Raw genomic sequence first — 22838 nt, forward strand, 5'->3', positions numbered from 1 at the left:
TTCAAAAATACTCAAATTTTCATATTCCACAACTTGGGTATCAAACGATGTATGATGATGTGTGAATATGTAGGGGGAGAGGGGGTAATATGCACCCCCTAAGGGAAAACTGTGATTTCTCAACCATTACAGCATTACTGTGGAAAATTTTATTCGATGTTATAAAACAACTATTATTCTTCATCATCCATGTGATAAAAGTCTTAAAAAACCTCAAAATTGTTCGAAAATATCGAATTTCTAAAATTATTTTTGATTCATTTCAAACAACCATGCGGGGCAATATGCACCGCAACATTGGGGCAAAATGCACTACAACAACGGGGCAAAATGCACCACAACATGGGGCAAAATGCACCGGGTAAAAGCAGTTTTTACTAGTCACCACTAGATGACACCGCTGTTTTTACAAAAGAGCTTCAGAGCGGTGCATTTTGCCCCGACCACGCTTTTTGCAGAAAATTTAATTAAAAATGAATTTTTTGATGTTTTTGGACTCATCTATCTACAGAATAGTGAAGATTATGCCAAAAACTATATACCTCAATACTTTCAATAACAATAAATGCTTTTTATATTGTCCAAAAATCATAATGAAAGTTCAATGAAAATTAGATGAAAACACAACATTTTAAAGTTTTGCAAATAACTTAAGCTGTTTTTATACTACGATGCTCAAATTTTTCCAGCATGGTTTATTAATGTAAAGCTTCCAATTTCTATGAGTTTTTCCCCGGAACATTCTTCCAAATACTGAGAAAAGCAGGGGGTGCATTTTGCCCCGTGGGTGCATATTACCCCCTCTCCCCCTACTACTATTTTTTTCAGAAAATGCAGTTTGTTTGCGAAAATACTCAAATTATAGTAATTCAGCAATTCCCCACGAAAACAGCATGAAAAAAAACAAAAGTGCTCGGATCGGGCTCAAAATTTTTGTGGGAGTTCCCTGGCTGAAATAATTAGACCCGTATTTTTTTGTTTGGCCATTAGGGTGACCTACGCCGTGTTAGGGTGGTCTGAAAAATTGCCATTTACGTCGATTTTCGCAAAAACGACTTTTTTCGAAAAATCATAACTCCTCGCCATTTCAACCGATTTCAATTGTCTTTTACGCAAATGAAAGGTGATAAGTTGGCCTTTCAAAGAAAAATAGTAAGAAGTTTCAAAAATCTAGCCTAACATATGAAAAGGGCGTATGCAACTTTAAAATGCCGTTTTGACGGTGTCTGGACCAAAGAGCCTATGTCTGGAAATAATTTTATCGGATTCCCCGGACATTTTTACATAACATTCAAAAAAAATGGGAGGAGTTCATTAGCAGGATTCCGAGATATGATTTTTTGAAAATAAAATCCGTGTTTTCTGACGCACCGCGCGCAAAAACCGGAGAATGACGAAATTGGCAAAAATTTATTCATTGTAACTTACTACATTATTTAAAAAAAATATATTCTGAGCTAAATCTTTGAAAATTTAAAATGAATTGGCTACATTAAGTCAATTTTTGAAATATATTTAAAATGTTTTGTCGTCAGATTTTCGCCGGAAGAATTATCGAAATAACAAAAACGATCAATTATTATAGAATTTTTATAGAACTTTATCTTTATCCACATCCGAAAATAAGTTTACCATGCTATGAAAAACAATTTTTTTTCGGATGGTATCAGGGTGCCAAGGTCAAAATAAAAATAATCCGACAAAGTACCGATAAAAAATCTGGTAAAGAATGGCAGCTAAAAATTTCATAATTATGAATAGAGGATGGACGGTTTGAATTAATTCAAAAGTTTCTAGAATTTTAACAAATAAATACATTTTAAGCCATTAAAAGGTTGAATTTACATTTTTTTTGAAATAAATACTAACTGATTTTTAGATTTTTGATTTAAATCGTTCATTTTAATCAAAAATTATCGCAGAGAAAAGTTTGGCAGAATATTAAAAATGTGTCATAATCTGGCACAAATAATGATTATTCTTTATTCTGACTGACACTTGAAAAATGTGGCATTCCCATACTTAACTGGCAACCCTGAATGGTATGACCAAAAGATTTTGACATTTCAGGCGAGCCTGACACCGTTACCAAGTGTTACTATTCGTAACGTCCTTCATTCTTTGAAATCTTGATAACTACAGAACATTCCCCCCTAAAAAGTCAATTAGTAACGGACATAACACAAGATAACACCTGATCCCACACACTCACACTCACACACAAATGCATCCCTCATCCGACACGTCGCGCCAGAACCTGCTGTCACTGCTCTGCTGTGTAGTTGTTATGTTGATGATGATGACGTTGATGATGATGCTGCTGCTGATGCTGCTAGTGTAAATACCAAAACCAAAACACCTAGTGAATGTCCACAACGTAACCCTGTCCCCCAAAGCCTCCACCTCCTCCAAACACTCTAGCAAGCGCATGTAACGTCCGGTAGCGCCTGAAATTTGTTGACGTGCTAACGCTCGGTAACGTCTAACGTGCGTCGCTTTTGTTCTTTTTCTTTCTTGGCGATTCTTATTTCTCCCCAGGATGTGTCTAGCCAAATTCTGCCCAAGGTGACGGTGGAGGACAGCAGCAGCAACAGCACCGGCCGGCCGCAGAGCAAAATCGGACGCCTCCGGGCCATCGGGAACCAGATTCGGTGAGTGCGAACGCTAACGCCAGCTGTCAGAAAAACGCTAACGCTCACGCGCTTTCCCTAGGTTCCTCCGCCGCTTGGAACGCTCGATCCGGCAGAAGGACCGCCTGATTGCGGTCGCCTCCGACGAGGACGGATCGCCCAAGGTCACGTCGCCGCTGCTGAAGAAGCCGGAAGTGGTGGCCGGCGGCGTTAGCATCACGATCGAGGTGCCACCTGGCGAGAGGGGCCAGCAGCAGCAGCTGCTGATGCCGTCCAGTGCGGCCGGCGTCAAGTCGCGGCAGAACTTTAAAATGTCCCGCCAGAAGCGGGTCGCCAACAGCCGGTCCGGCGGCGGTTACAGCGCGGAACAGCAACCCTGGCTGGAGCGGGAACACAAGCTGCTCGGCAGCGCCGATGTAAATAGCGATTAAAGTGTAAATAAACGCGTGTTTAGATATGATGACAGATAAACGATCAGTTGGCCGCCATTTTGAATTTTCGCAAGCCGCAAGCGTTAGTAAGCGTTACCTTCTTCCAGCGGGAACCGTCTGCAATAAACAAGTGTTTGTTTTTAACTGTGTGTAGCTGTCAGAAAATAATAAACAACAAATGCACAAACAACCCGTTGTATGTATGTGTGTTCGTCTACCCCATCGTATGTGTGCAGACCGTCGACACACTTCTTTCAGTAGGCTTAAGGAGACGTGTAAATAGACCCAATTTGAACACACCTGTTTCGGTTTTCTTCGTTTCGTAACGGGCGTAACGCTAACGCCGCTAACAATAAGCCACACTAATACTGACAACCAAGCAAGCAACAACTCTACAGCAATACTTAGGAAACACCTTTTTTCTAATGTCAACAAATTTAGAGTGTTGCCGCTGGCAACACTGCTCTCGAACTCTTTTTACAAAAAAAACACAAACAAGCAAGAGCAACTTTTAATCTTAGGAATGGAAAAAAGAGAAGAAAATGGCGCGGGCCAGACTCTCACGAAACATTTGAATGTGTTCAGTTTTATTTTAGGATTGCGAAACGCCGTCTCTGTAAATACACACTAAACTATTGAGAAAGCAACTATTTTAAAAAACTCACTGACTTACGTTAGATTTGCGCACCTAAACAAAAACAAAACCAAAAAATGTGTAAATACGAGCAAAATGCAAGTACAATTCAACAAAACAAACAAAAAAGAAAAAGCGAATTCCAAAGCAAACAGTCTGTAAAAATTGACCAATAAAACTGCAAACAAAGCAAAAAAAAACAAAACTCTTAGCGCCCACCACTAACAACCATCACTAACACTAACACAAGAAGATAAAAACAAACCCCATGTTGCGAAAAAAAATAAGATGAAAGTCGTCGGCAAAGAATGTAAATTGGTAGTAGATCACACCTGAATTGAGACTGATTTTTTAGAACACGAACTAAACAAAAAAAGAGAAACAAAAATTGCGAATAAAAAAACAAGCGGACGATCGAAATCGAAATCGCAAAGTTGGCAACACTGGGAAATATAAGAGAAAGTAGCAGTAGATCGAATCGCAGCCAATTAGAAAGATCGTATTTAGAAGCAGTAGGCGGTGTAGAAAAAAAACAGCTTGACGAAAAGGTGAGATGTAAGTGGTGCTGGTTTTTTTTTCTAAATGATTTTATTACTTGGGATATTTGAGCATGATTAACTTCATTTCTTCATTTTTATTTCTTCATTCAAGAATACATTTTGAACAACTTTTGTTTAGTTTTAAAACTTTGCTTTTTTATGATTTCTTCTGTTTTTTTTTTTTGTATTTTTTTACTAACTTTGGATCACATTTTGATACATTGCTTTTTAGATCGTTGCAAATATTTTTCAAAGTTTATGAACTTTTATGGAATTTCAATGTACATCACCGCAAAAACTTTTTTTTCTCGCAAAAATAAAATTTTCGTCAGTACTGAGAAATTTTTAAAACTAATGATTGCGAAACTACTGGGCAGGTGTAAAATTCATTTTATAATACTTTTTTCATTCAAATGTTAAAACCATTTTTTTTTTAATTTTGTGGACATAATTTAGAGTTAAATCACTTAACGAATTGGTGCATTTACACTGTCATGGTTTACACCTTTCTAATTCACACTATTAAAACTGTGTTGGTTTAGGAACATGATCTAGGTTTGTAACAACAATGTTATCAAAATTTATGAAATTTTGCTTAATTATAACAATATTACAAATTTTGTTATTTGTATTTTTTTGGCTTAAAGGATTTAAAAAATCAAAGAAAATTTTATCTAGTAGGAAATCTGTTGACAGTGTTCCCAGATTACTTGGATATTCAAGTCTGTTTGAAACTAGAAATTTTGATAATTGTCTTGAAAATTGTCAGAAATAAAAAAAAACATTGCCGTTTGCTTAATAAATATTTTTTTTTTGTAAGTGACTTTATTTCATGAGAGTGCTGCCAGATTTCTTTTATATTTTGTTCAAATGTTCTAATAATCTTTTTGTTTTAATTTGACAAAAACAAATTTAATAAGCCTTGATGTCCTTTAACAGGGTTTTCAATTATTCAACTTGATCTAGATTTTAAAGAAAAGGTAACGTTACGAATGATAATGGTTGGTAACGGCGTCGATTTCTAGAAAAAGACAGGGAAACCTTGAAATAGGGTCCTAATGCCAGATGTATTTTTTCATGCAGCGATAAGTGGCATGTCATAGAATCATTTCTGGTCACTTTATTTCATTTTCAAGCTAATAAATTAAATCGACAAGCCTACATTATGCGATGGATCAACTATGCAAATTTTTCAAAATTAATATTAACCTTAATTTGTTTTTTTTTAATTTCTGTACAAAGTGTAATTGCGCTCAGAAAATAAACCGATTTGTTATGTGTAAATAAATAAGCAATCTAAACTCAATATGGACCTAAAGCCCTATTTAAATTTTTATGTACGACGCAAAAATAAAACCACGATTAAAAACCATTTCTGATCACTTTCTTTCATTTTAATGCAGAAAAATAAATTGACAAGACAATTTTTTTTTCGATGGATCAACCACAGAGAACAGATGTATATCATTGAACAAACAGCATTGAAAAACGTGTGTAAAAATTGAAACCAAAATACGTTGAAAAGAGCTTGGGTGTGCACCATCCGCCTAGATAGCGCCACTTCCAAAATCATGATGGCTTACAGTAGCAGAACGTTGGACCATCTAATCACTGCATAAAACATTCCGTACGAACGACGTCAGACCAATGTCCGACTGTCCTTCATCAGAGGGTTGCAATTTTACGCGCCAAAGAAGGTAAACAAAACGAAATCGGACATAACATGTGTAAAGGGACTATTTTAAGTTGTCACTTGATAAATCATTTTTGAATGAATTTTCTGTTATGTTTTCGTTAATGTTAATGCATTCTTGCATTATTTTTAGTCAACTGGAATCATACAAAAGTGAATTTTATATTTAAACGAGGTTAACATTTATTTTCTTTCGAAATTATTGAGCCTTTTCCATTGTTAAGTCAAGTATTCTCAGCCGCGACGGTGGCGCCACCAAGCTTATCCTGCACACTCTAATTTCTTTGATGCAAGATTGTATGCAACGCATTTTTTTAAGTGCAACAGTGTTTACACACAAGTTAGAGCCTAGATGTACATCTGTTCTCTGTGGATCAACTATGGTTCGTTTAGAACGAGCTGTCAAGTAAGACCTTTTCTGTCAAGAAGGGCCGCGAAGTTATTTTTTAAATTGATTTAAAAATCCACTTTGAATCCTTTGCGGTCGTACACAAAGTCTTGTACTCAGAAAAGTAAGCTTTCTCGTTGTGAACAATAATATCACAAATTTAAGTTTAATTTGAGGACCCAATTTTCAGGTTATTTTTGAGGAATTTTGTGCTGAATGAGGGTTTGTTAAGGAAAATAATCCTAAAAAATAATCGTATTTTTGAAAAAATCGGCCTTGGAGGAAAAAAAAAAGTTGCCCAGCCCAACATTCCCAAAATTAAAAAAATATATTTTAAATATTGAATGTTGAATGTAATATTTCTATGTTTAAATTGATGGGATATTATTAAATTAATTCGTAAATCTTCTAGGAATTTAACAAACTTAGATCTGTTTTAAGAAGTTTATATTATACAAAAAAATAAAGTGGTGAAAAAATATTGAAACTCTTTGCGGCAAGGTGAAACAATTATCCTAAATAAACATGTGGAAAAATGGAATTGAATTCTGAAAATCTGGAACGGGAAAATAATTGCTGCCAATTATAAGATTAAAAAAAACAAATATCAAAAATACTGAAAACCTAAATTTTAAATGAAAAATTGATTTTGCAATCGAAAAATACGGCACCGTTTTCAAATTGTAGCTAAAAGATGAATCCAGGAAATAAAAATACAAATTCTAATTGATTTTATGATTGACCATTTCCTTTTTAAGTTTTATTGTTTCAAAAAGATAAGAATAATTTCAAATATTTTCCCTTAGCAAAAAAATCATTTTTTAGAAAATTTCCTTCAAAACATTGAATACTGGTATTTCATTTCTGAGAAAAATACATCAAAAATAAATAGAAACCAATAAAGTAAAAAAAAAGGTTCAAACCGATGCAAATTTTATGCTAAATTATTGCTGAAACTTGCAATTTACTTGAAAATAACTTGTACAATTGATTGTAAACTATTTAAAAAACATTCTATAACGCTTATTTTTGTTTTTTTTTTTTAAACAAATATGTTAACGTGAGGCTTTATACAAATGTTGAGTTTTGGTACCACGTATCGAAAAAAGACATACAACGAAAACAAAATTAATAATTCACTAATATTTGCATTTTTTTTTTATTTTGGAAACGGTATAACTGTTATCATGTATAAAGTATTTTGTGATACTTTTTACATCAAAGTTTTTAGCGCTGGGCTTGGAATTAGAATTTTTGCTCCCACGCTCAACCTTGACTGTAGCCGAGGGACAAAAATCCTTGCAAAAGCCTCAAACCGCAATATTTTTTTTTTGATTTTTTTTTCTAAAAGATAATCAGTCGTCTTTAAAAAATCAAAGAAATTTTTTTTCTCAAGATATGACTTTTCTAGAAATACATATTGATTTAAACTTACTTCAAAACAATATGTTATGATTTATTATGTGATTTTTGCATTGAAAACATTTTTTTTTCAAAAATCGTGGTTTGGAGCAAGTGTTTTGCCCGTACGTTTCAATGGTCAAAAGAATATAATTTTCCCGTAGAAACATATAAAAAATACTTTGGGAATTATATTTTTAGTCAAAAATTATATTTTGTAACTTGTAACTGTTTATTCTGAGTAGTAGTAGTGTAAAAGTTAAGACACTTTTTATTTACAGTCCAGACTTGATTATCCGAAGGTTTGTATGGGACTTCGGATAATCGTTTTTTTTATTTTCTTACTTTTAACAACAAATTTGAGTTTTGCGACCGCATTTAAGTCAAATTTGAATGTTTGATTGTCTTTTAAATAAAAAAAAAATGCATTTTTCTCTATATTTCATCACCGCCATTTTGGCCGCTATCTCGGAATTAAAAATTCTAAATCACTTTAGAGAAGTTTAGGGGTCAGTCTTAAACTCAATGATCAAAAATGAGACAACGATTTTTTTTATTCGATTATCTGAAGTGAAATTTTGGCAAGGCCTTCGGATAATCGACTCTGGACTGTAGTACCAAAGTCATTATTCAAAGTGTCGAGCAAATTTTTTTTCCGTGGCATTCACAAACACAAAAACAATTATTTCAAATTGCCTTCCAATTGCTTGAAAATGTTATCAAGAAAAAAATAATTTATTGCAAAAAAAAAATTCTTTCATAGAATGCTTCAAAAATGGCAGCGGACTAATTCGTTTAAAACTACAGATAAAAGCAAGTATTTTTTTAATAAACGATGAGCAATTTCCAAGTGATTTTCGAGTAATTTCGTATTAAGAATTGAAGCTATTTATTTAAGTGTTCCTTCCTCTAGACAGGGTTGCCAACATTTCTTCTGCGTTGTTTTGATCCATAACTTGAGGAATTTAAATAAAAATTGCAACATTAAAAAAAAAAGAAAATCATTAAATTATTTAAAAAAAAGTGACATTCAACTTTTAGTTGTCATAGGCTCCGGCGAGATTCGAACTCACGATCTCCTGTTTACTAGACAGGCGCTTTAACCAACTAAGCCACGGCGCCGTGTTGAAAGTTTGAAAGTTGACTTCACTCCAATTGGTGCTGATTGAAGAGAAATTATTCCTACTTTGAAAATCGTTCTAAATTGAATGTTTTCAAAAACGGTTTACATTTTGAGGCTGTTTAAATTATGAACGAGTTTCTTTGATTCCATGGGTTTTTTTTTCGTGGTAGATAAAACGACACGATTGATAAAAATTAAACTGAAGTACTACAAAACAGCTGCGTTTTTGCTGTCAATATTTTTTATGTTATTTGTTTTGTTAAGCCAGCACCAGCAAGCAATTTGAATAAAGAATTGTAAAAAAAAATCGCTCATGAAAAATCATTCTTGCACTGGTAGTTTAGATAAAAACAGGAATTGAGTAAATCTCGATTAGAACAAAACTACAAATAAACCAAACCGACATAGAACTCATCAGCCAACGTAAATGTGTTAGTTTTCTGTAATTATTTTAGCTTCAAAAAAACACCTCCAAACTCTCTCTCTCTCAAGCTAGTTCCAAGCTGCAAAGTTTAGTTGTTATTAAAATAATTAAATCAAATCCGCCTAAAACTCAAAAACCCAACACAAAAGCAAATGCCGCTACCAACAACAGCTAATACTACTATTACTAGCTAACAACTAACTGAACAATACGGGTCTCTTTATCTACAAAACAAAAAAAAACACTAAATTCGAAATCGATGCTTGCCTTTCTTTCGGCGGTCATCAGAACCGTCCTGTGTTAATATACAAAGTTTAAAGTTTAACAAACAACAATCCTTCCCAGTTCTTCAAATTGCTTGTTGCGACAAAAAATAACCAAAACAAACAAAAAAACACGTTCCTGCCTAAAACTTTTTCCCAGCGTGCTTGTTCGTTAAAGTGTGAAGCGTCTTTTTTTTTGAAAAGTATTCACGCGCAGCTTTTTCAAAATGTTCACCACTATTTAGGATACGCGCTTAAATTTGTTAAATCGGTGTATTTTCCCTCCAACCCCTTCTTCTTCGACAAACCTGTACGATGACCCTTCCCCTCCCGAAAAAAAATAAATCCCACAAAATCAAGGTGGACCAAAAAAGGACGAAAAACCAAAATCGATTGCTGAAGGGTCAAGAGGAAAAACAAGCGAGAAAAAAAATATGAAAATACACGACTTCTGTGATAACCGAAAAAAAAATTAAGGAAAAAAGAACAACTTTTTATAACAAAACAAAATGGAGTGTTAATTTAACCTTAACTTAATATGGTGAAAAACGAGTAAACACTGTTTAAAAAGCCCATTTAAATGTGTCATATTAGGGTAAGGCAAACCAAACCAAAACAAAAAAAAAACAAGTTTTAAAGTTCACTTTATATTCCAGAGTTTGTGTGTGTTGTTTATTTTCCACAAGAGATAACCGAAAAAACGAAAACGATGTTGTTATGCCCCGCGTTTGAATTCTGCAAATTTAAAAAGTTTAAGAATACACAATACCTTAAAAACTCATAAATAAGAGAATAATGACGATGTGCCCCCCCTTCCCCCCTTCTTCTATTTTCCTCTACACGACCACGGTACTAGAAGTGAGTTCAAATTAAAAACAAGAAAAAGGAGAGTATTACAGCGCACGTAAACGACGAAATATGTTAACTGTTACTTTGAATTGTTGGTTACACAAAGGCAAGCCACAAAATCACCAAATACACACAAAACCAAAAAAAAAACACTCAAAAGATGTTACCCCATCATCATTGTTGCAATAGTGAGAAATAAGCATTACATTGTCATCAAATCACCCGAAAAAAATTAATAAAAACAGAGTAGCAAAAACCGCAGCAACGCAAAAGCAAAACAAAAACATAAAAAAAACCTAAAGGTCAGAGCGATTGGAATAGAAATAATGAAGACAGAGGTGAAAAAAAAAACAGTTAAAACTATACCAATATGTGCACTTTTCATTCCAGATGTAGATGTTAGTGGTCACAAAAGAAAAAATAATAAGATGAAAAAAGAACAAAAAAAAAAACAATCTAGACGAAACCGAACAAAACCAAAAAAAACAACTGTCAGCAAGCAAGCAAAAATCTAAAACGAAAAAAAAGTTCATTTTTACCAGACATTGAATTAGTTGCACAGTGGGTGAAGACAAACCTTTCACTATGAAAAAGAAAAGAGACGGTTGACAGTTCTAAAAACAGACACACACACACATGACTAAGAGCGACTAGCTAAATAAAATTAGATATATTGAAAACAAACCAAAAATGTTTTTGATTTTTTTTCGAAAGAAATAAATTTGTATTACTAAACGCGAAATTATTGTTGAAAAAGGGTGAGTTTATTCAAAATATTCCACGGTAAACAATAAAATTGCTTGAACCAAGCACAATTGCATGGAACGACGAGCTTTCACCAGGGGCCAACTTGCATGCAAGTTGGAAAGCTTAACGAGCAAACCGCTCAGCAGGCGGTGGAAGCAAAGAAATCGGCTGAAAAAGAGAAGCGGAAGAGACTTCAATGCTGGTCAAGCAACGAACCCGAAATTATAGTTTTATTAAATTCTGTTTTTTTTTGTGTTTTGTTGAATATTCATTGGTTTACAAAGTTTATGCAAATTAATTTTATAGACCGTTTAAATGAGCCATTTAAATTTAGAGACTTATTTGGATTACACAGAATTTCATTATTTACAAAAGTATTCAATGGGTTTTTTCAAACATCATTTAAAAGTTTAAATTGCACCCAAAACTGGCAGCGCTAGTCCGAGAGAATGATGGTCTCGAGTCGAGAGAATAGTGGTACCATTCACGGACGCAGAGAACACAGCTCGAGATGGGCGATAGAACTATTCTCTCGAGGTTCATTTGCAAAAAAAGTTCATCCGTCAAACAAAAAACCAAAAGTGTCGACAACGGGAATCGAACCAGAGACCTTTGACAAACCAATCCAATGACTTAGCTGCCTCGGCCACCACAGCTTGGTGACCAAGGAGAAGTCAGAAGTCGATGTATGACACTTGTTGGAGATTTATTGATTCAACTAACGAATGAACTCATTTGTTATGATGGTGTGAGTTGGTACCATTATTCTATCGATTTTGGCACTGAGCCCTCAATAAATTTTGAGAGAACGATTCTCTCGACTCTGAATTTTGGGTGTGGGTTAATATCGAATGTATGAGTTATTAAAGCTATATATTTCAAATTAATTTGGGACAATTTTTCTAGACGTTTAATTTATCGGAAGCACTTTTTCCAATGAGGTTTTGAAAATGTTTTAAATTTATTTATTATTTCTAGCTCCTTTTCAGCCCTTCCAGAATCAAGGAGATTTTTTTATGTGGACAAAGTTACCTAAGGGCTAAGGGCTACAATTTTCACCGAACATTTCGTCGTGCAACTAAGACCAAGATCGAAGGACTTGTCAATAATTATGATAATTGTAATTATAATTATAATTATAAAAGGAAAAAAAATAAAAAAGGACGAGTCAATAATAAAAATCACTCCCACCTGCCATCCAACACAAAATAAACAAAAACGTGTTATTATTTTTGAAACAGTCCTATTCAAAATTAATTCAAAGACGCAAAAAAGGATTATAAAACGTAATATCGCCAACATAATTTAAATAAAAAAAAACTTAAATAACAAGCTCTATAGTTTGTATAAAATGTTTGTTTTCTAAAATTAATATAAATTGGACTTTAGCAAATATTTTAAAAGTTTATGTAGATTTTAGATGAAAATCAGACACATCGAAATGAGACGTTCGAAATTTTTTTGTTTTGTTTCGCCAGCTATTCTGCATTTTTTTTTTTTTTTCAAATTGAAGGTTTTGCACATGGAGTTTAAAGGGGGCCGACAAACACTTTTTCTGAAATCGAGTGATCTTTTTGATTTTTTTAACTTTCCTAACATTCCTTTCTGACACACAATTTATTATATTTAGTTTGTTTTAGGTTTGGTTAAGTTAATTTAACATGTTTTTGAAACAAATTTTCAGTTTTTTTTTAATTAAAGATTTGAACCCAATCGAAAAATGAAAAACTTTATTTCTCGATTGAATTTTCAAAAGGAGAAAGATTTTGAAATTTTGAAGGAGAAAGAAGCAAAATTGATCGAATAAATATTTACCGAATAAAATAAAAAAATACTGAATATCAGTTTTATGTTAATTCACTGCATTACTGCTACAAACTTTTGTATCGTTAACTTTAGTATTAAGTTTGATACTAAAGTTAACGATTTACGTTACTAAAGTTTGAATTTAACGAAAGAAATAATATTCAGTTTACCTTCAAGAAATTGTAAAATCGATATAATTTAACTGAATTCAGCACAAATAATTGAATTGTGTAGTGCTCGCTTTCAAATACATAAAAAACATTTCACAAATTGAGAAATATTAGTGAGTGTGGTTGAGTGAAATACATAAAAGCTTACTGGTGCAAAAAAATTACTAAATTTTATTAATCATTTACAAATATAAAATAAATAATTCAATAGACAACTCATAATTTACATAATCCAAATATACGTTAAAATATAATAATAATGAGAAAGCAATTGATTAAGAGTGTGCTCAGAAAAAAATGTTTTGGATTTTTTTTCAAAGAATTCAAAAAAAGAAATGAATATTAAATTTAAAAAAAATGTAAAATGTGATGTAAAATACATAAACACAAAATTTCCATTTATTATCCAAAGTCCATAGGATAATCAAGGAACAAAATATAAAAATGGAGTTTTTTTTAGAAAAAGATGATGATTTGGAAAATATAGAGCATATGGTCGTACCATATAGCGTATTGTGCGTCCATTGTAGGTGTTAAATCAAATTTGCAATTTAAATTAATTTACCTGCCAATAACTTGCAAATTTGATTTGAAAACTCCAAAATTCGAAAAATCTTTTAAATTCGATATTATCATAATTTTGACAAATCATATTTCTTGTAGAAGACTGTTGCGTAAAATGCCATAAGGAAAAATAATTGCTTATTTCAAACAAAATTTATCTAAAATCTTTATCTTAAAAAAATATTCAAAAATTTGGCTCTTTACCCTAATGTTCAATATCAAAAATTCTAAATTCAGGGCTCTTTACCTTAATCCAGTATCATTATTCTAATGTCCGATATCATAACTCTTTAACTAAAAAATATATCCAAAAATAGGGCTCTTTACCCTAATGTCAAATATCAGTGTTCCAATGTCCGAAATTATAGCTTATTATTTAAAAAAAATATATAAAAAAACAAAGCTATTTCGCCTAAATTCAACATAAATATGAAAAAAATCCTGAAGTTTCACGTAATTTTCCGTTTTGAGGTTAAAAATCAAAACTCACAAAAAAACAGAAAAGTACCGCATTAGATAATATATGAAAAAATACATTACAAGGCGAATTCTAATGTTCGTTTTCAGTTAATATTAACTGAAAACTGCACTACTGAAATTTTCAGTTAGTTTTTCGCTGAACTTCAGTAAAAATTTGTATGAAGCCGTCAAAGTTTGCTGAAATTTCAGCAAGTTTTCAATTACTGAAAATTGCAGTAGTGCAGATTTCAGTAAATTTAACTGAATTCAGTAATGAGGAAATTGGTGTGTAAACAATGTATTCCAATGTTTCCTTGACAAAAAAAACTATTTTAATAATTTTTGTTTGTTTTCTGTTTTTTTTTTTAAACATTTTCTAGGGGAAGGGGGAAGTGTACTTGGCTTGACTACAAGTTTTTTTTTCAATTTTTGTTGTCACTAATAATTATTGTCGATATCGAAGGAAACATTTAGAAAAGAAAGAAACCATAAAGAACGAGATCTTTTCAGGTCGGGTCGCGGGTGTTTGAAAAGACTGAACCTTTATCAGTTTATAATTAAGATTTTTTTTGTGTAATTCCGTTTATTAATGATTAATGATATTCGGATAAAAGAATAGCAATGAAAAACAAATGTTTTTTTAGCAATGCAATAATTCTTTATTGTTACCGTTTATAGTTGTTTTTTTATTCATTTATTTATTTCAACTGATTTTCACCACTTTATTGATTATAATTTGTTGTATTTTTTTCTTCTTCTTCTTCTCGCTACTTCCAGTTGCCTGATAGCTGTGTAATGACAAACCGTAATATTTCGTTCACACTTCGGCATTGTTGCTGCTTCTTTTTTGCAATACATTTCTTACTACTAGTTTTTACGTGTGTCTATTTGTTATCAAGAATTGTTTCTGTTGTTATATTTTCGCTAAAAAGCAACCTACAAAAAATAGCAATGTAACTCAAACGTAAAGAAAATTAGAAAACAACTCACCAAAATTTCGCTAAACATTAATCTAAATTGGTGTAATAATGTGGGGAAGGTGTCGCTGTAAATTTTGCCTTTGAACACATTAAAAACAGGAAGCAAACAGTGTGTGCAATAAAGATTAAACAAACAAAAAAAAAGGAACAATCGTAACCAATTTGCAATAAAAAAGAAGAAACAACTGAAAGTTTTTTTCATTCTTATAATAAGAAAATGATTGCTTCAACCACACTCTCGCGCTCTCTTTTTCGCCCTAAATATAGTACGCGTACGGATTTTCTCACTTTACTACACTAACCTAAGTTTTTAATTATTAAAGGGGGGAGGGGGTTTGAATATAGAGTTGTAGTAGATTTTCTTTTACGACGTTTACTGTTGATTCCAAATTTCTAGCGTGTTGATTTTACGATTCAAGGAGGAAATAGATAAAATGTTTGTTTTACTTTTTTTTTGTTATTTTACTCTATGGTTGCTACAGTATCATAATTTTCGTTACACTTTTTTTTCATTTCGTGGAAACCAGAAGCAATATGTTTACTCATTTGCCAATTGTTAGTACTTTTTGTGTAATGATTGGCTAAGTTTTCGCGTCGCGCAGAGATCTTTGTGACAGTTTTACAGACAATTGTATCGAATAGCTTGCTGCTGAAATTTGTTGCAAATATTGTAGTGTTGGGGCTGATTTAATATTTACTGAGATATTTGATTATAATAGTTATGTTTTGTTTGTGTGTGTGTGTTTTTTTGCTTTTTGACTAAGATCAGTTTTGTTTTTTTTTTTTTGTACAAAAAAGTCACCCGCTAAATTTAAACCTACAAGTGCAATTTGCGTTACTTGAATTTGTTTTATTTTTATCATATTTTATTTTAATATTGGTCTAATGAAGCCGCTTGGGCTGGGAAGGTTGGCTGGTGTGAGTTTTCGGCGAAATTTGAAAAACATATATTTTTTAATCTTCTGGAAAAACAATTTTGGGCTATTTACCCTAATGTCCAATATCATTGTCCTAATGTCCAAAATCACAGCTCTTCATCTGAAAAAAATATCCAAAAACAGGACTCTTCACCCTAATGCCAAAGTCAGATCTCTTTATCTAAAAAAATGACCAAAAACAAGGGCTCTTTACACTAATGTCCAAAATCATTGTCCTAATGTCCAAATTCAAAATTATTTATTTGAAAAAACATCCAAAAACTGGGCTCTTTACCGTAAAGTCCAATATCATTGTCCTAATATCCAAATTCAAAATTATTTATCTCGAAAAATGTTAAAAAAAACAGGTCTCTTTACCCTAATGTCCAAAGTCAGATCTCTTTGTCTAAAAAAAAATACCAAAAACAAGGGCTCTTTACCCTAATGTCCAATATCATTGTCCTAATGTCCTATTGTCCAAATTCAAAATTATTTATCTGAAAAATGTAAAAAAGGGCTCTTTACCCTAATGTCCAAAGTCAGATCTCTTTATCTAAAAAAATTACCAAAAACAGGGCTCTTTACCCTAACGCCAATACCATTGTCCTAATGTCCAAATTCAAAATTATTTATCTGAAAAAAACATCCAAAAACAGGGATCTTAACCATAAAGTCCAATATCATTGTCCTAATGTCCAAATTCAAAATTATTTATCTGTAAAAATGTCAAAAACAGGGCTCTTTACCCTAATGTCCAAAGTCAGATCTCTTTATCTAAAAAATGACCAAAAACAGGGCTTTTTACCCTAATGTTCAATATCATTGACCTAATGTCCAAATTAAAAATTATTTATTTGAAAAAAAAATATCCAAAAACAGGGCTCTTTACCCTTATGTCCAAAGTCAGATCTCTTTATTTAAAAAAATGACCAAAAACAGGCTTTTTACCCTAATGTCCAATATCATTGTCCTAATGTCCAAATTCTAAATTATTTATCTTGAAAAATGTCAAAAAACAGGGCTCATTACCCTAATGTCCAAAGTCAGATCTCTTTATCTAAAAAAAGATGTCAAAAGACAGGGCTCTTTACCCTAATGTCCAATATCATCGTCCTAATGTCCAAATTAAAAAATATTTATTTGAAAAAAATATCCAAAAACAGGGTCCTTTACCCTAATGTCCAATATCATTGTCCTTATGTCCTAATTTAAAATTATTTATCTTGAAAAATGTTTAAAAAACAGGGCTCTTTACCCTAATGTCCAATATAATTGTCCTAATGTCCAAACTCAGAACCCTTTTATCTGATAAAAATATCCAAAAACAGGGCCCATTACCCTAATGTCCAATATCATTGTCCTTATGTCCTAATTCAAAATTATTTATCTGAATTTTTTTCCAAAAACAGGGCTCTTTACCCTAATATCAGATCTCTTTATTTAAAAAAATGACCAAAAACAGGCTCTTTACCCTAATGTCCAATATCATTGTCCTAATGTCCAAATTCTAAATTATTTATCTTGAAAAATGTCAAAAAACAGGGCTCATTACCCTAATGTCCAAAGTCAGATCTCTTTATCTAAAAAAAATGTCCAAAAACAGGGCTCTTTACCCTAATGCCCAAAGTCAGATCTCTTTATCTAAAAAAATGTCCAAAAACAGGGCTCTTTACCCTGATGTCCAAAATCAGAACCCTTAATTTGAAAAAAAATATATCCAAAAACAGGGCTCTTTACCCTAATGTCCAATATCATTGTTCTAATGTCCAAATTCAAAATTATTTATCTGAAAAAATATCTAAAAACAGGGCCATTTACCCTAATGTCCAATATCATTGTCCTTATGAAATGTCCTTAAAAAATGTCCAAAAACAGGGCTCTTTACTCGAATGTCCAAAGTCAGATCTCTATATCTAAAAAATGTCCAAAAACAGGGCTCTTTACCCTAATGTCCAATATCATTGTCCTAATGTCCAAATTCATAATTATTTATCTGAAAAAATGTTCAAAAACAGGGCTCTTTACCCTAATGTCCAAAGTCAGATTTCTTTATCTTAAAAAATGTCCAAAACAGGGCTCTTTACCCAAAAGTCTAATATCATTGACCTAATGTCCAAATTCAAAATTATTTATCTGAAAAAAACTTCCAAAAACAGGGCTCTTTACCCTAAAGTCCAATATCATTGTCCTAATGTCCAAATTCAAAATTATTTATCTTGAAAAATGTCAAAAACAGGGCTCTTTTCCCTAATGTCCAAAGTCAGATCTCTTTATCTTAAAAAAATTACCAAAAACAGGACTCTTTACCCTAATGTCCAAAATCAGAACCCTTAATTTGAAAAAAATATATCCAAAAACAGGGCTCTTTACCCTAATGTCTAAAATTAGAGCTCTTTATCAAAAAAATTAAAAAACAGGGTACTTTACCCTAATGTCCAATATCATTGTCCAAAATCAGAGCACTTTATTTAATAAATATTCAAAAACAGGGCACTTTTTCCTAATGCATTTTTTTTTTGTCCTGATGTCTAAAATTAGAGCTCTTTTCGAAAAAAAAGAAGATTCTAAACGTCAAAATGTACCTGTTAAGCAGGTATTAGACTATGACAAACAAACAAACTCGCATTTTTTCGCAAACTCGCAAAATTCAAAATGTATGCAGGCTTACGTTTCTGCAAACAAAATGCAGGAAAACTGCCAAACTGTCAAAAAGTGCGAGTTTGTTTGTTTTTCATAGTCTAATACCTGCTTCAGTTGAACAAATGAGAAAATTTAGAATAAAATGAGTGTTGCAATTTTCGTAAGTTGATCGAAGTGGTCTAAAATAGTTTTTCTCGTAAAATTATGTTGTGTTATTCTAATTACTTCTTCAGATGGCATTCTTAACAGAGTTGAAAAAGTGGAAAGATTTGGACAAAATCACGGGTAATTTTCCAAAAGGGCACCATTCGTGATGGAATCATTTTTATGATCGTAAAAAATGTTAAATTGGCTTAAAAATGCTCTAGATTCTGCATCTTAATTTAAAATAAACAAAGATTTTTTTTATTAAAACCAAAATCGATTTTAAAAGTTTTTCGATTGATCATTCCTCAGAAATCGTCAAACAATGGGGTTAAAATGTAAACATAATTTTGACAACAAGTTTTGACGTTCGAATTACCGGGCATTTGAAGTAGTGAAATTCGAATTAGCGATTCAGCACTGTAAAATGTACTCTGAACTGTTTGTCAATCGATTGTTTTCTAGTTTTTTAAGGAAAAAATTAAAAAATATAAAATCTTTAATCAAAATATTTTTTGCTCTAATGAACAACAAAACAAAACAGATGCTCGCCACCAGATGGTGCTGACGCAAACACTCATCACTCATTTGAGTAAAGTTAAGTTTCACAGAAAGAAAACGAGAGTCAAAAATCTGCTTTCCCGCAAGCAAGATTCTCTCGCACAAAAACTCACACCATCACAACCTCCCAACCGAGAGAGAGAACCCCAGAGAGTGAGTTCCCCTTCACTCTCTTTATCTCTCCCTTCACCGCCTACTCGCTCTCTTCTAAAGAGAGAAACAGTTGCGTTACGTTCCCAAAACCACTTTCTCTCTGTCTCTCTCAGCTCATATTTTTTTCCAGTGCCTACTTCGAGTGCGAGAGCAAACACCTTACGCGACGGTATCGACCTCCTCCACGAGCTGATGGCTTTGGGCGGCCGCGGCCGCCGCCTCCGTCGTTGCAGCCGCCGTGGCCGTCGCCGTCGCAGTGGCCGATCCAGCGGCCTGCGAACTGCTGCTGCTCGACGGCTCGCCAACAATGGCCGCCGGTGCGTTGCTGGGAATGGGAGCGGGGGTGGGCGGCGCCGCCTGTCGGAGCGACCCACTGGCCGCCAGAGGCGGCGGCAGGACCAGGGTCGGAGTGGTCACCGGGTAGGGGGCGCACTTTTGCTTCCGCGCCTCGCGGCGCTCCTTCTTCTGCTGCATTATGAGCCGGAGGCTGTCCAGCTTGGATTTGGTCTTGGAGTTTTCCAGCTCGGATGCGCAGCGTTGGCACTGGCTAGCCGGGCCGGTCGGTGTCAGCAGCGGGTGGCCACACTTGCACTGGATTTTGACGGCGGGGGAACTTGGCGGCGATGCCACCACCCTCTGCTGGTGGTGCTGATGGCTTGTGATGGTTCCGTTGCTGGGGAACTTTTTGGTCTGGATCGGCGTCGGCATCTGAAAAGAGAGAGACGGAAGAAGAGGTTTTGAGCAAAAAAGTGTGACTAGGAGGGAGTCATGTGCGTGCGTGCGTTGCGAGTTGTCTGGCGAAAGACAGGCGCATTAAAATTTTATTACACATCGTATTACACACATGGCACGGAGGCTTCTACGACGAAGGGGGAAGAAGCAGCAACTCTGGCTTATCGAAAAAGAAGAAGGGTGAGCGGAAGACACGCTTTGCCGGAACAACCCGGAGCGAGCCCGCTAGGGCTTGGGTGTCTGGGTGAAATCTATTGACAGGGTGACCACTGAGTTTGAAATTCTGAAATAAAGGGTTCCTAAGAAAATGTTTAATTATTTTTTCCAATTATTCTTTTCAACCCAAAAAATTACACTAGTGCAAAAAAAAAACCTTTTTTTGTTGGCATTCCGGTGGCTGAACTAAGACCAAATATCAGATATGAGCTTGATTGGACGTAACAGGAGTTGGCTCTCGGCATTTGAATTTTTTGTCATTAATTTTGAGGCACTCAAGTCATAAATGCGATTATTTTCAATATCAGTGGCGTGTACGCCACCCTTGCTCAAGCTTTGGTTTTTACAACATTGGAGTTCTGAGTAATTTGCAGCTCTGTACAGGCAAAGTTAAGCACTTTTTGAAAAATTTACTCCAGCAAATTCGAATTTCTTCTTGGGCGTCGCTAGGGCTCCAATTAATAAAAAACTTTACTTAATCCACCTTTAGGTGGTTGGTGCCTTCCTCATATTCATAAAGTCAATACATTCAGTAAAAATAGCAACATTCCCCATTAACATGTTTAACAAATCAACTTTATTACTCATTTCTTTTGATATGGTTCGCAGACCATCAATATTTCTGGCTCATCGGCAAGGTCTGATAAAAAAAAAACCTATCTAACGATAGTTCGCATGGAAGATTCAGACAATATTTTTATCACAATATCTGAAATCCAACCTCTAAATAGTGTATAAATAACACATAAGTGCCAATAACTTTTAATAGGGGTGTTAGATCCTTGATGTTTTAGGCTCATTTGAAATGTCTTTCGATTATCTAACTAACGATGGGCCGCATGATGGACCCGGACATCATTTTTACTGAAATATCTGAGATCCGGCTTCCAAAAAGTGTATAAATAACACTTAAGTGCCAATAACTTTTGATAGGGTTGTCAGATCCTTGATGTTTTAGGCTCATTGGAAAGGTCTTTTTAATACCTTTCTGATAACTGTATAACATGACAGGGTTTCTTACAAAAACCACCCTTTTTACAATCTTCCCGACATACGCCAAAATCGTTTTTTTTAGCATAACTTTTGAAGTACTTAACTAAACTTGCTGATTTTAAATAGAGACCTATGGGACCCCAAGACGGATCGAATGAGACTAATACGGTCAAAATCCGTTCATCCAGTCCGGAGATAATCGAGTGACAATTTTTTTGTCCACCCACCTACACACATCCACACAGACATTTGCTCAGAACATGATTCTGAGTCGATAGGTATACGTGAAGGTGGGTCTACGAGGTCAAATTAAGAAGTTCAGTTTTCGAGTGATTTTATAGCCTTTCCTCAGTAAGGTGAGGAAGGCAAAAAGACCAACAAATTTGATGATGAATTTTGAAAATATTCAATTACAGTCGACTCTCTGGTTCTCAATATCCAAGGGACCGTCGAGGAAGAGAATCATCAGTTTACAGAACGATGCAAAATAAAGACTCGATTGAAATTTTTTTTTTCTTGATACCCAGCTATGGGAGAGAATCATGGCAACATCCATCAAACAAAAACAAACTAATGTCAAACACCCTTCAAAGCTTCGTTTCACTAAGAAAAATATCTATGCAAGCCATGAGAAAGTGAAATTATTGACAACCAGAAGAGATTAAAAAAAAAAACAGAATCCAAGGGACCGTCGAGGAAGAGATCCTTCAAGCAAGAGAAAATATCGAGGAATGAAGATAATTGAAGTATGCAGATTTAAGGGACTGAAGAATTCATCGATGGATGGAACAATATTGATATTGAGAAGATCGACAGCCAGAGAGTCGACTGTACAACAAAACTATTTGTTTTATTTTTGTAATAAAAGTTGGTTAAAACAAACTTAAAAAAACTTTTAAGGTTATTGGAAACACGAAATTTTGAGTTGATTATTTGAACTGAATTGAAAAACAATATTTTTGAAATCCTGCAAAAAAAATCACATGCAGATTAACATAATACAAAATTTTGTGAAGTTTCAAAGAAAATACGAATTTTAAAATGCTAAGCAAGTCATTTTCGTTATGGGAAATGTTACAAAATATTTATAAATCTATTTTAATATTATGTTTGTCAGGTCTTCCCAAGCGGTCTAAATTATCAAAATTTGTTTAAAAATCAAAAACAAATCAATGAATAGTTTATGAAAAGGGGCCACCTCGGAAATTTTACTCGCCAGAAAAAATGTTAAAGCAAAACAAATTATTCGGAATATTTATATTTCAAATCAACAAACTTCTTTATCTTGGTTTTAGATTTTTTTCTTTTTTTGTATTCCATGGTATTTTGAATTTTCGGTTTCTGAATTTCAAAATGTTTGTTCAATAAACTACCAGTTTTC

The 22838-nt window shown here is 33.6% G+C and overlaps 2 protein-coding genes and 1 non-coding gene across 9 annotated transcripts in view; 1 reads left to right on the plus strand and 2 right to left on the minus strand.

Moving 5' to 3' along the window:
* Window positions 1–3559, plus strand: part of LOC120421415 (uncharacterized) — a 241760-nt gene extending 238201 nt beyond the window's left edge. For 6 of the 7 annotated variants that reach the window (XM_039584620.2, XM_039584623.2, XM_039584622.2 and 3 more), the window contains 2 exons: window positions 2539–2651; window positions 2713–3559. In XM_039584620.2, the coding sequence (XP_039440554.1) occupies window positions 2539–2651; window positions 2713–3061 (462 nt within the window). In that variant the 3' untranslated portion in view covers window positions 3062–3559. The remainder of the gene's footprint in view (window positions 1–2538; window positions 2652–2712) is intronic. The other variant, XR_005605979.1, reaches the window with a different exon arrangement.
* A 5205-nt stretch (window positions 3560–8764) lies between these two features.
* Window positions 8765–8838, minus strand: Trnat-agu (transfer RNA threonine (anticodon AGU)). The gene has a single exon. It is a non-coding gene; the product is annotated as a tRNA-Thr (tRNA).
* A 6826-nt stretch (window positions 8839–15664) lies between these two features.
* Window positions 15665–22838, minus strand: part of LOC120421425 (midnolin homolog) — a 33628-nt gene continuing 26454 nt past the window's right edge. Inside the window, exon 4 of the mRNA XM_039584637.2 lies at window positions 15665–20224. Coding sequence (XP_039440571.1) covers window positions 19676–20224 — 549 coding nt within the window. The 3' untranslated portion in view covers window positions 15665–19675. The remainder of the gene's footprint in view (window positions 20225–22838) is intronic.

The sequence above is a fragment of the Culex pipiens genome, chromosome 1, assembly GCF_016801865.2.
Source record: "Culex pipiens pallens isolate TS chromosome 1, TS_CPP_V2, whole genome shotgun sequence".
Taxonomy (NCBI): Eukaryota; Metazoa; Arthropoda; class Insecta; order Diptera; family Culicidae; genus Culex; species Culex pipiens.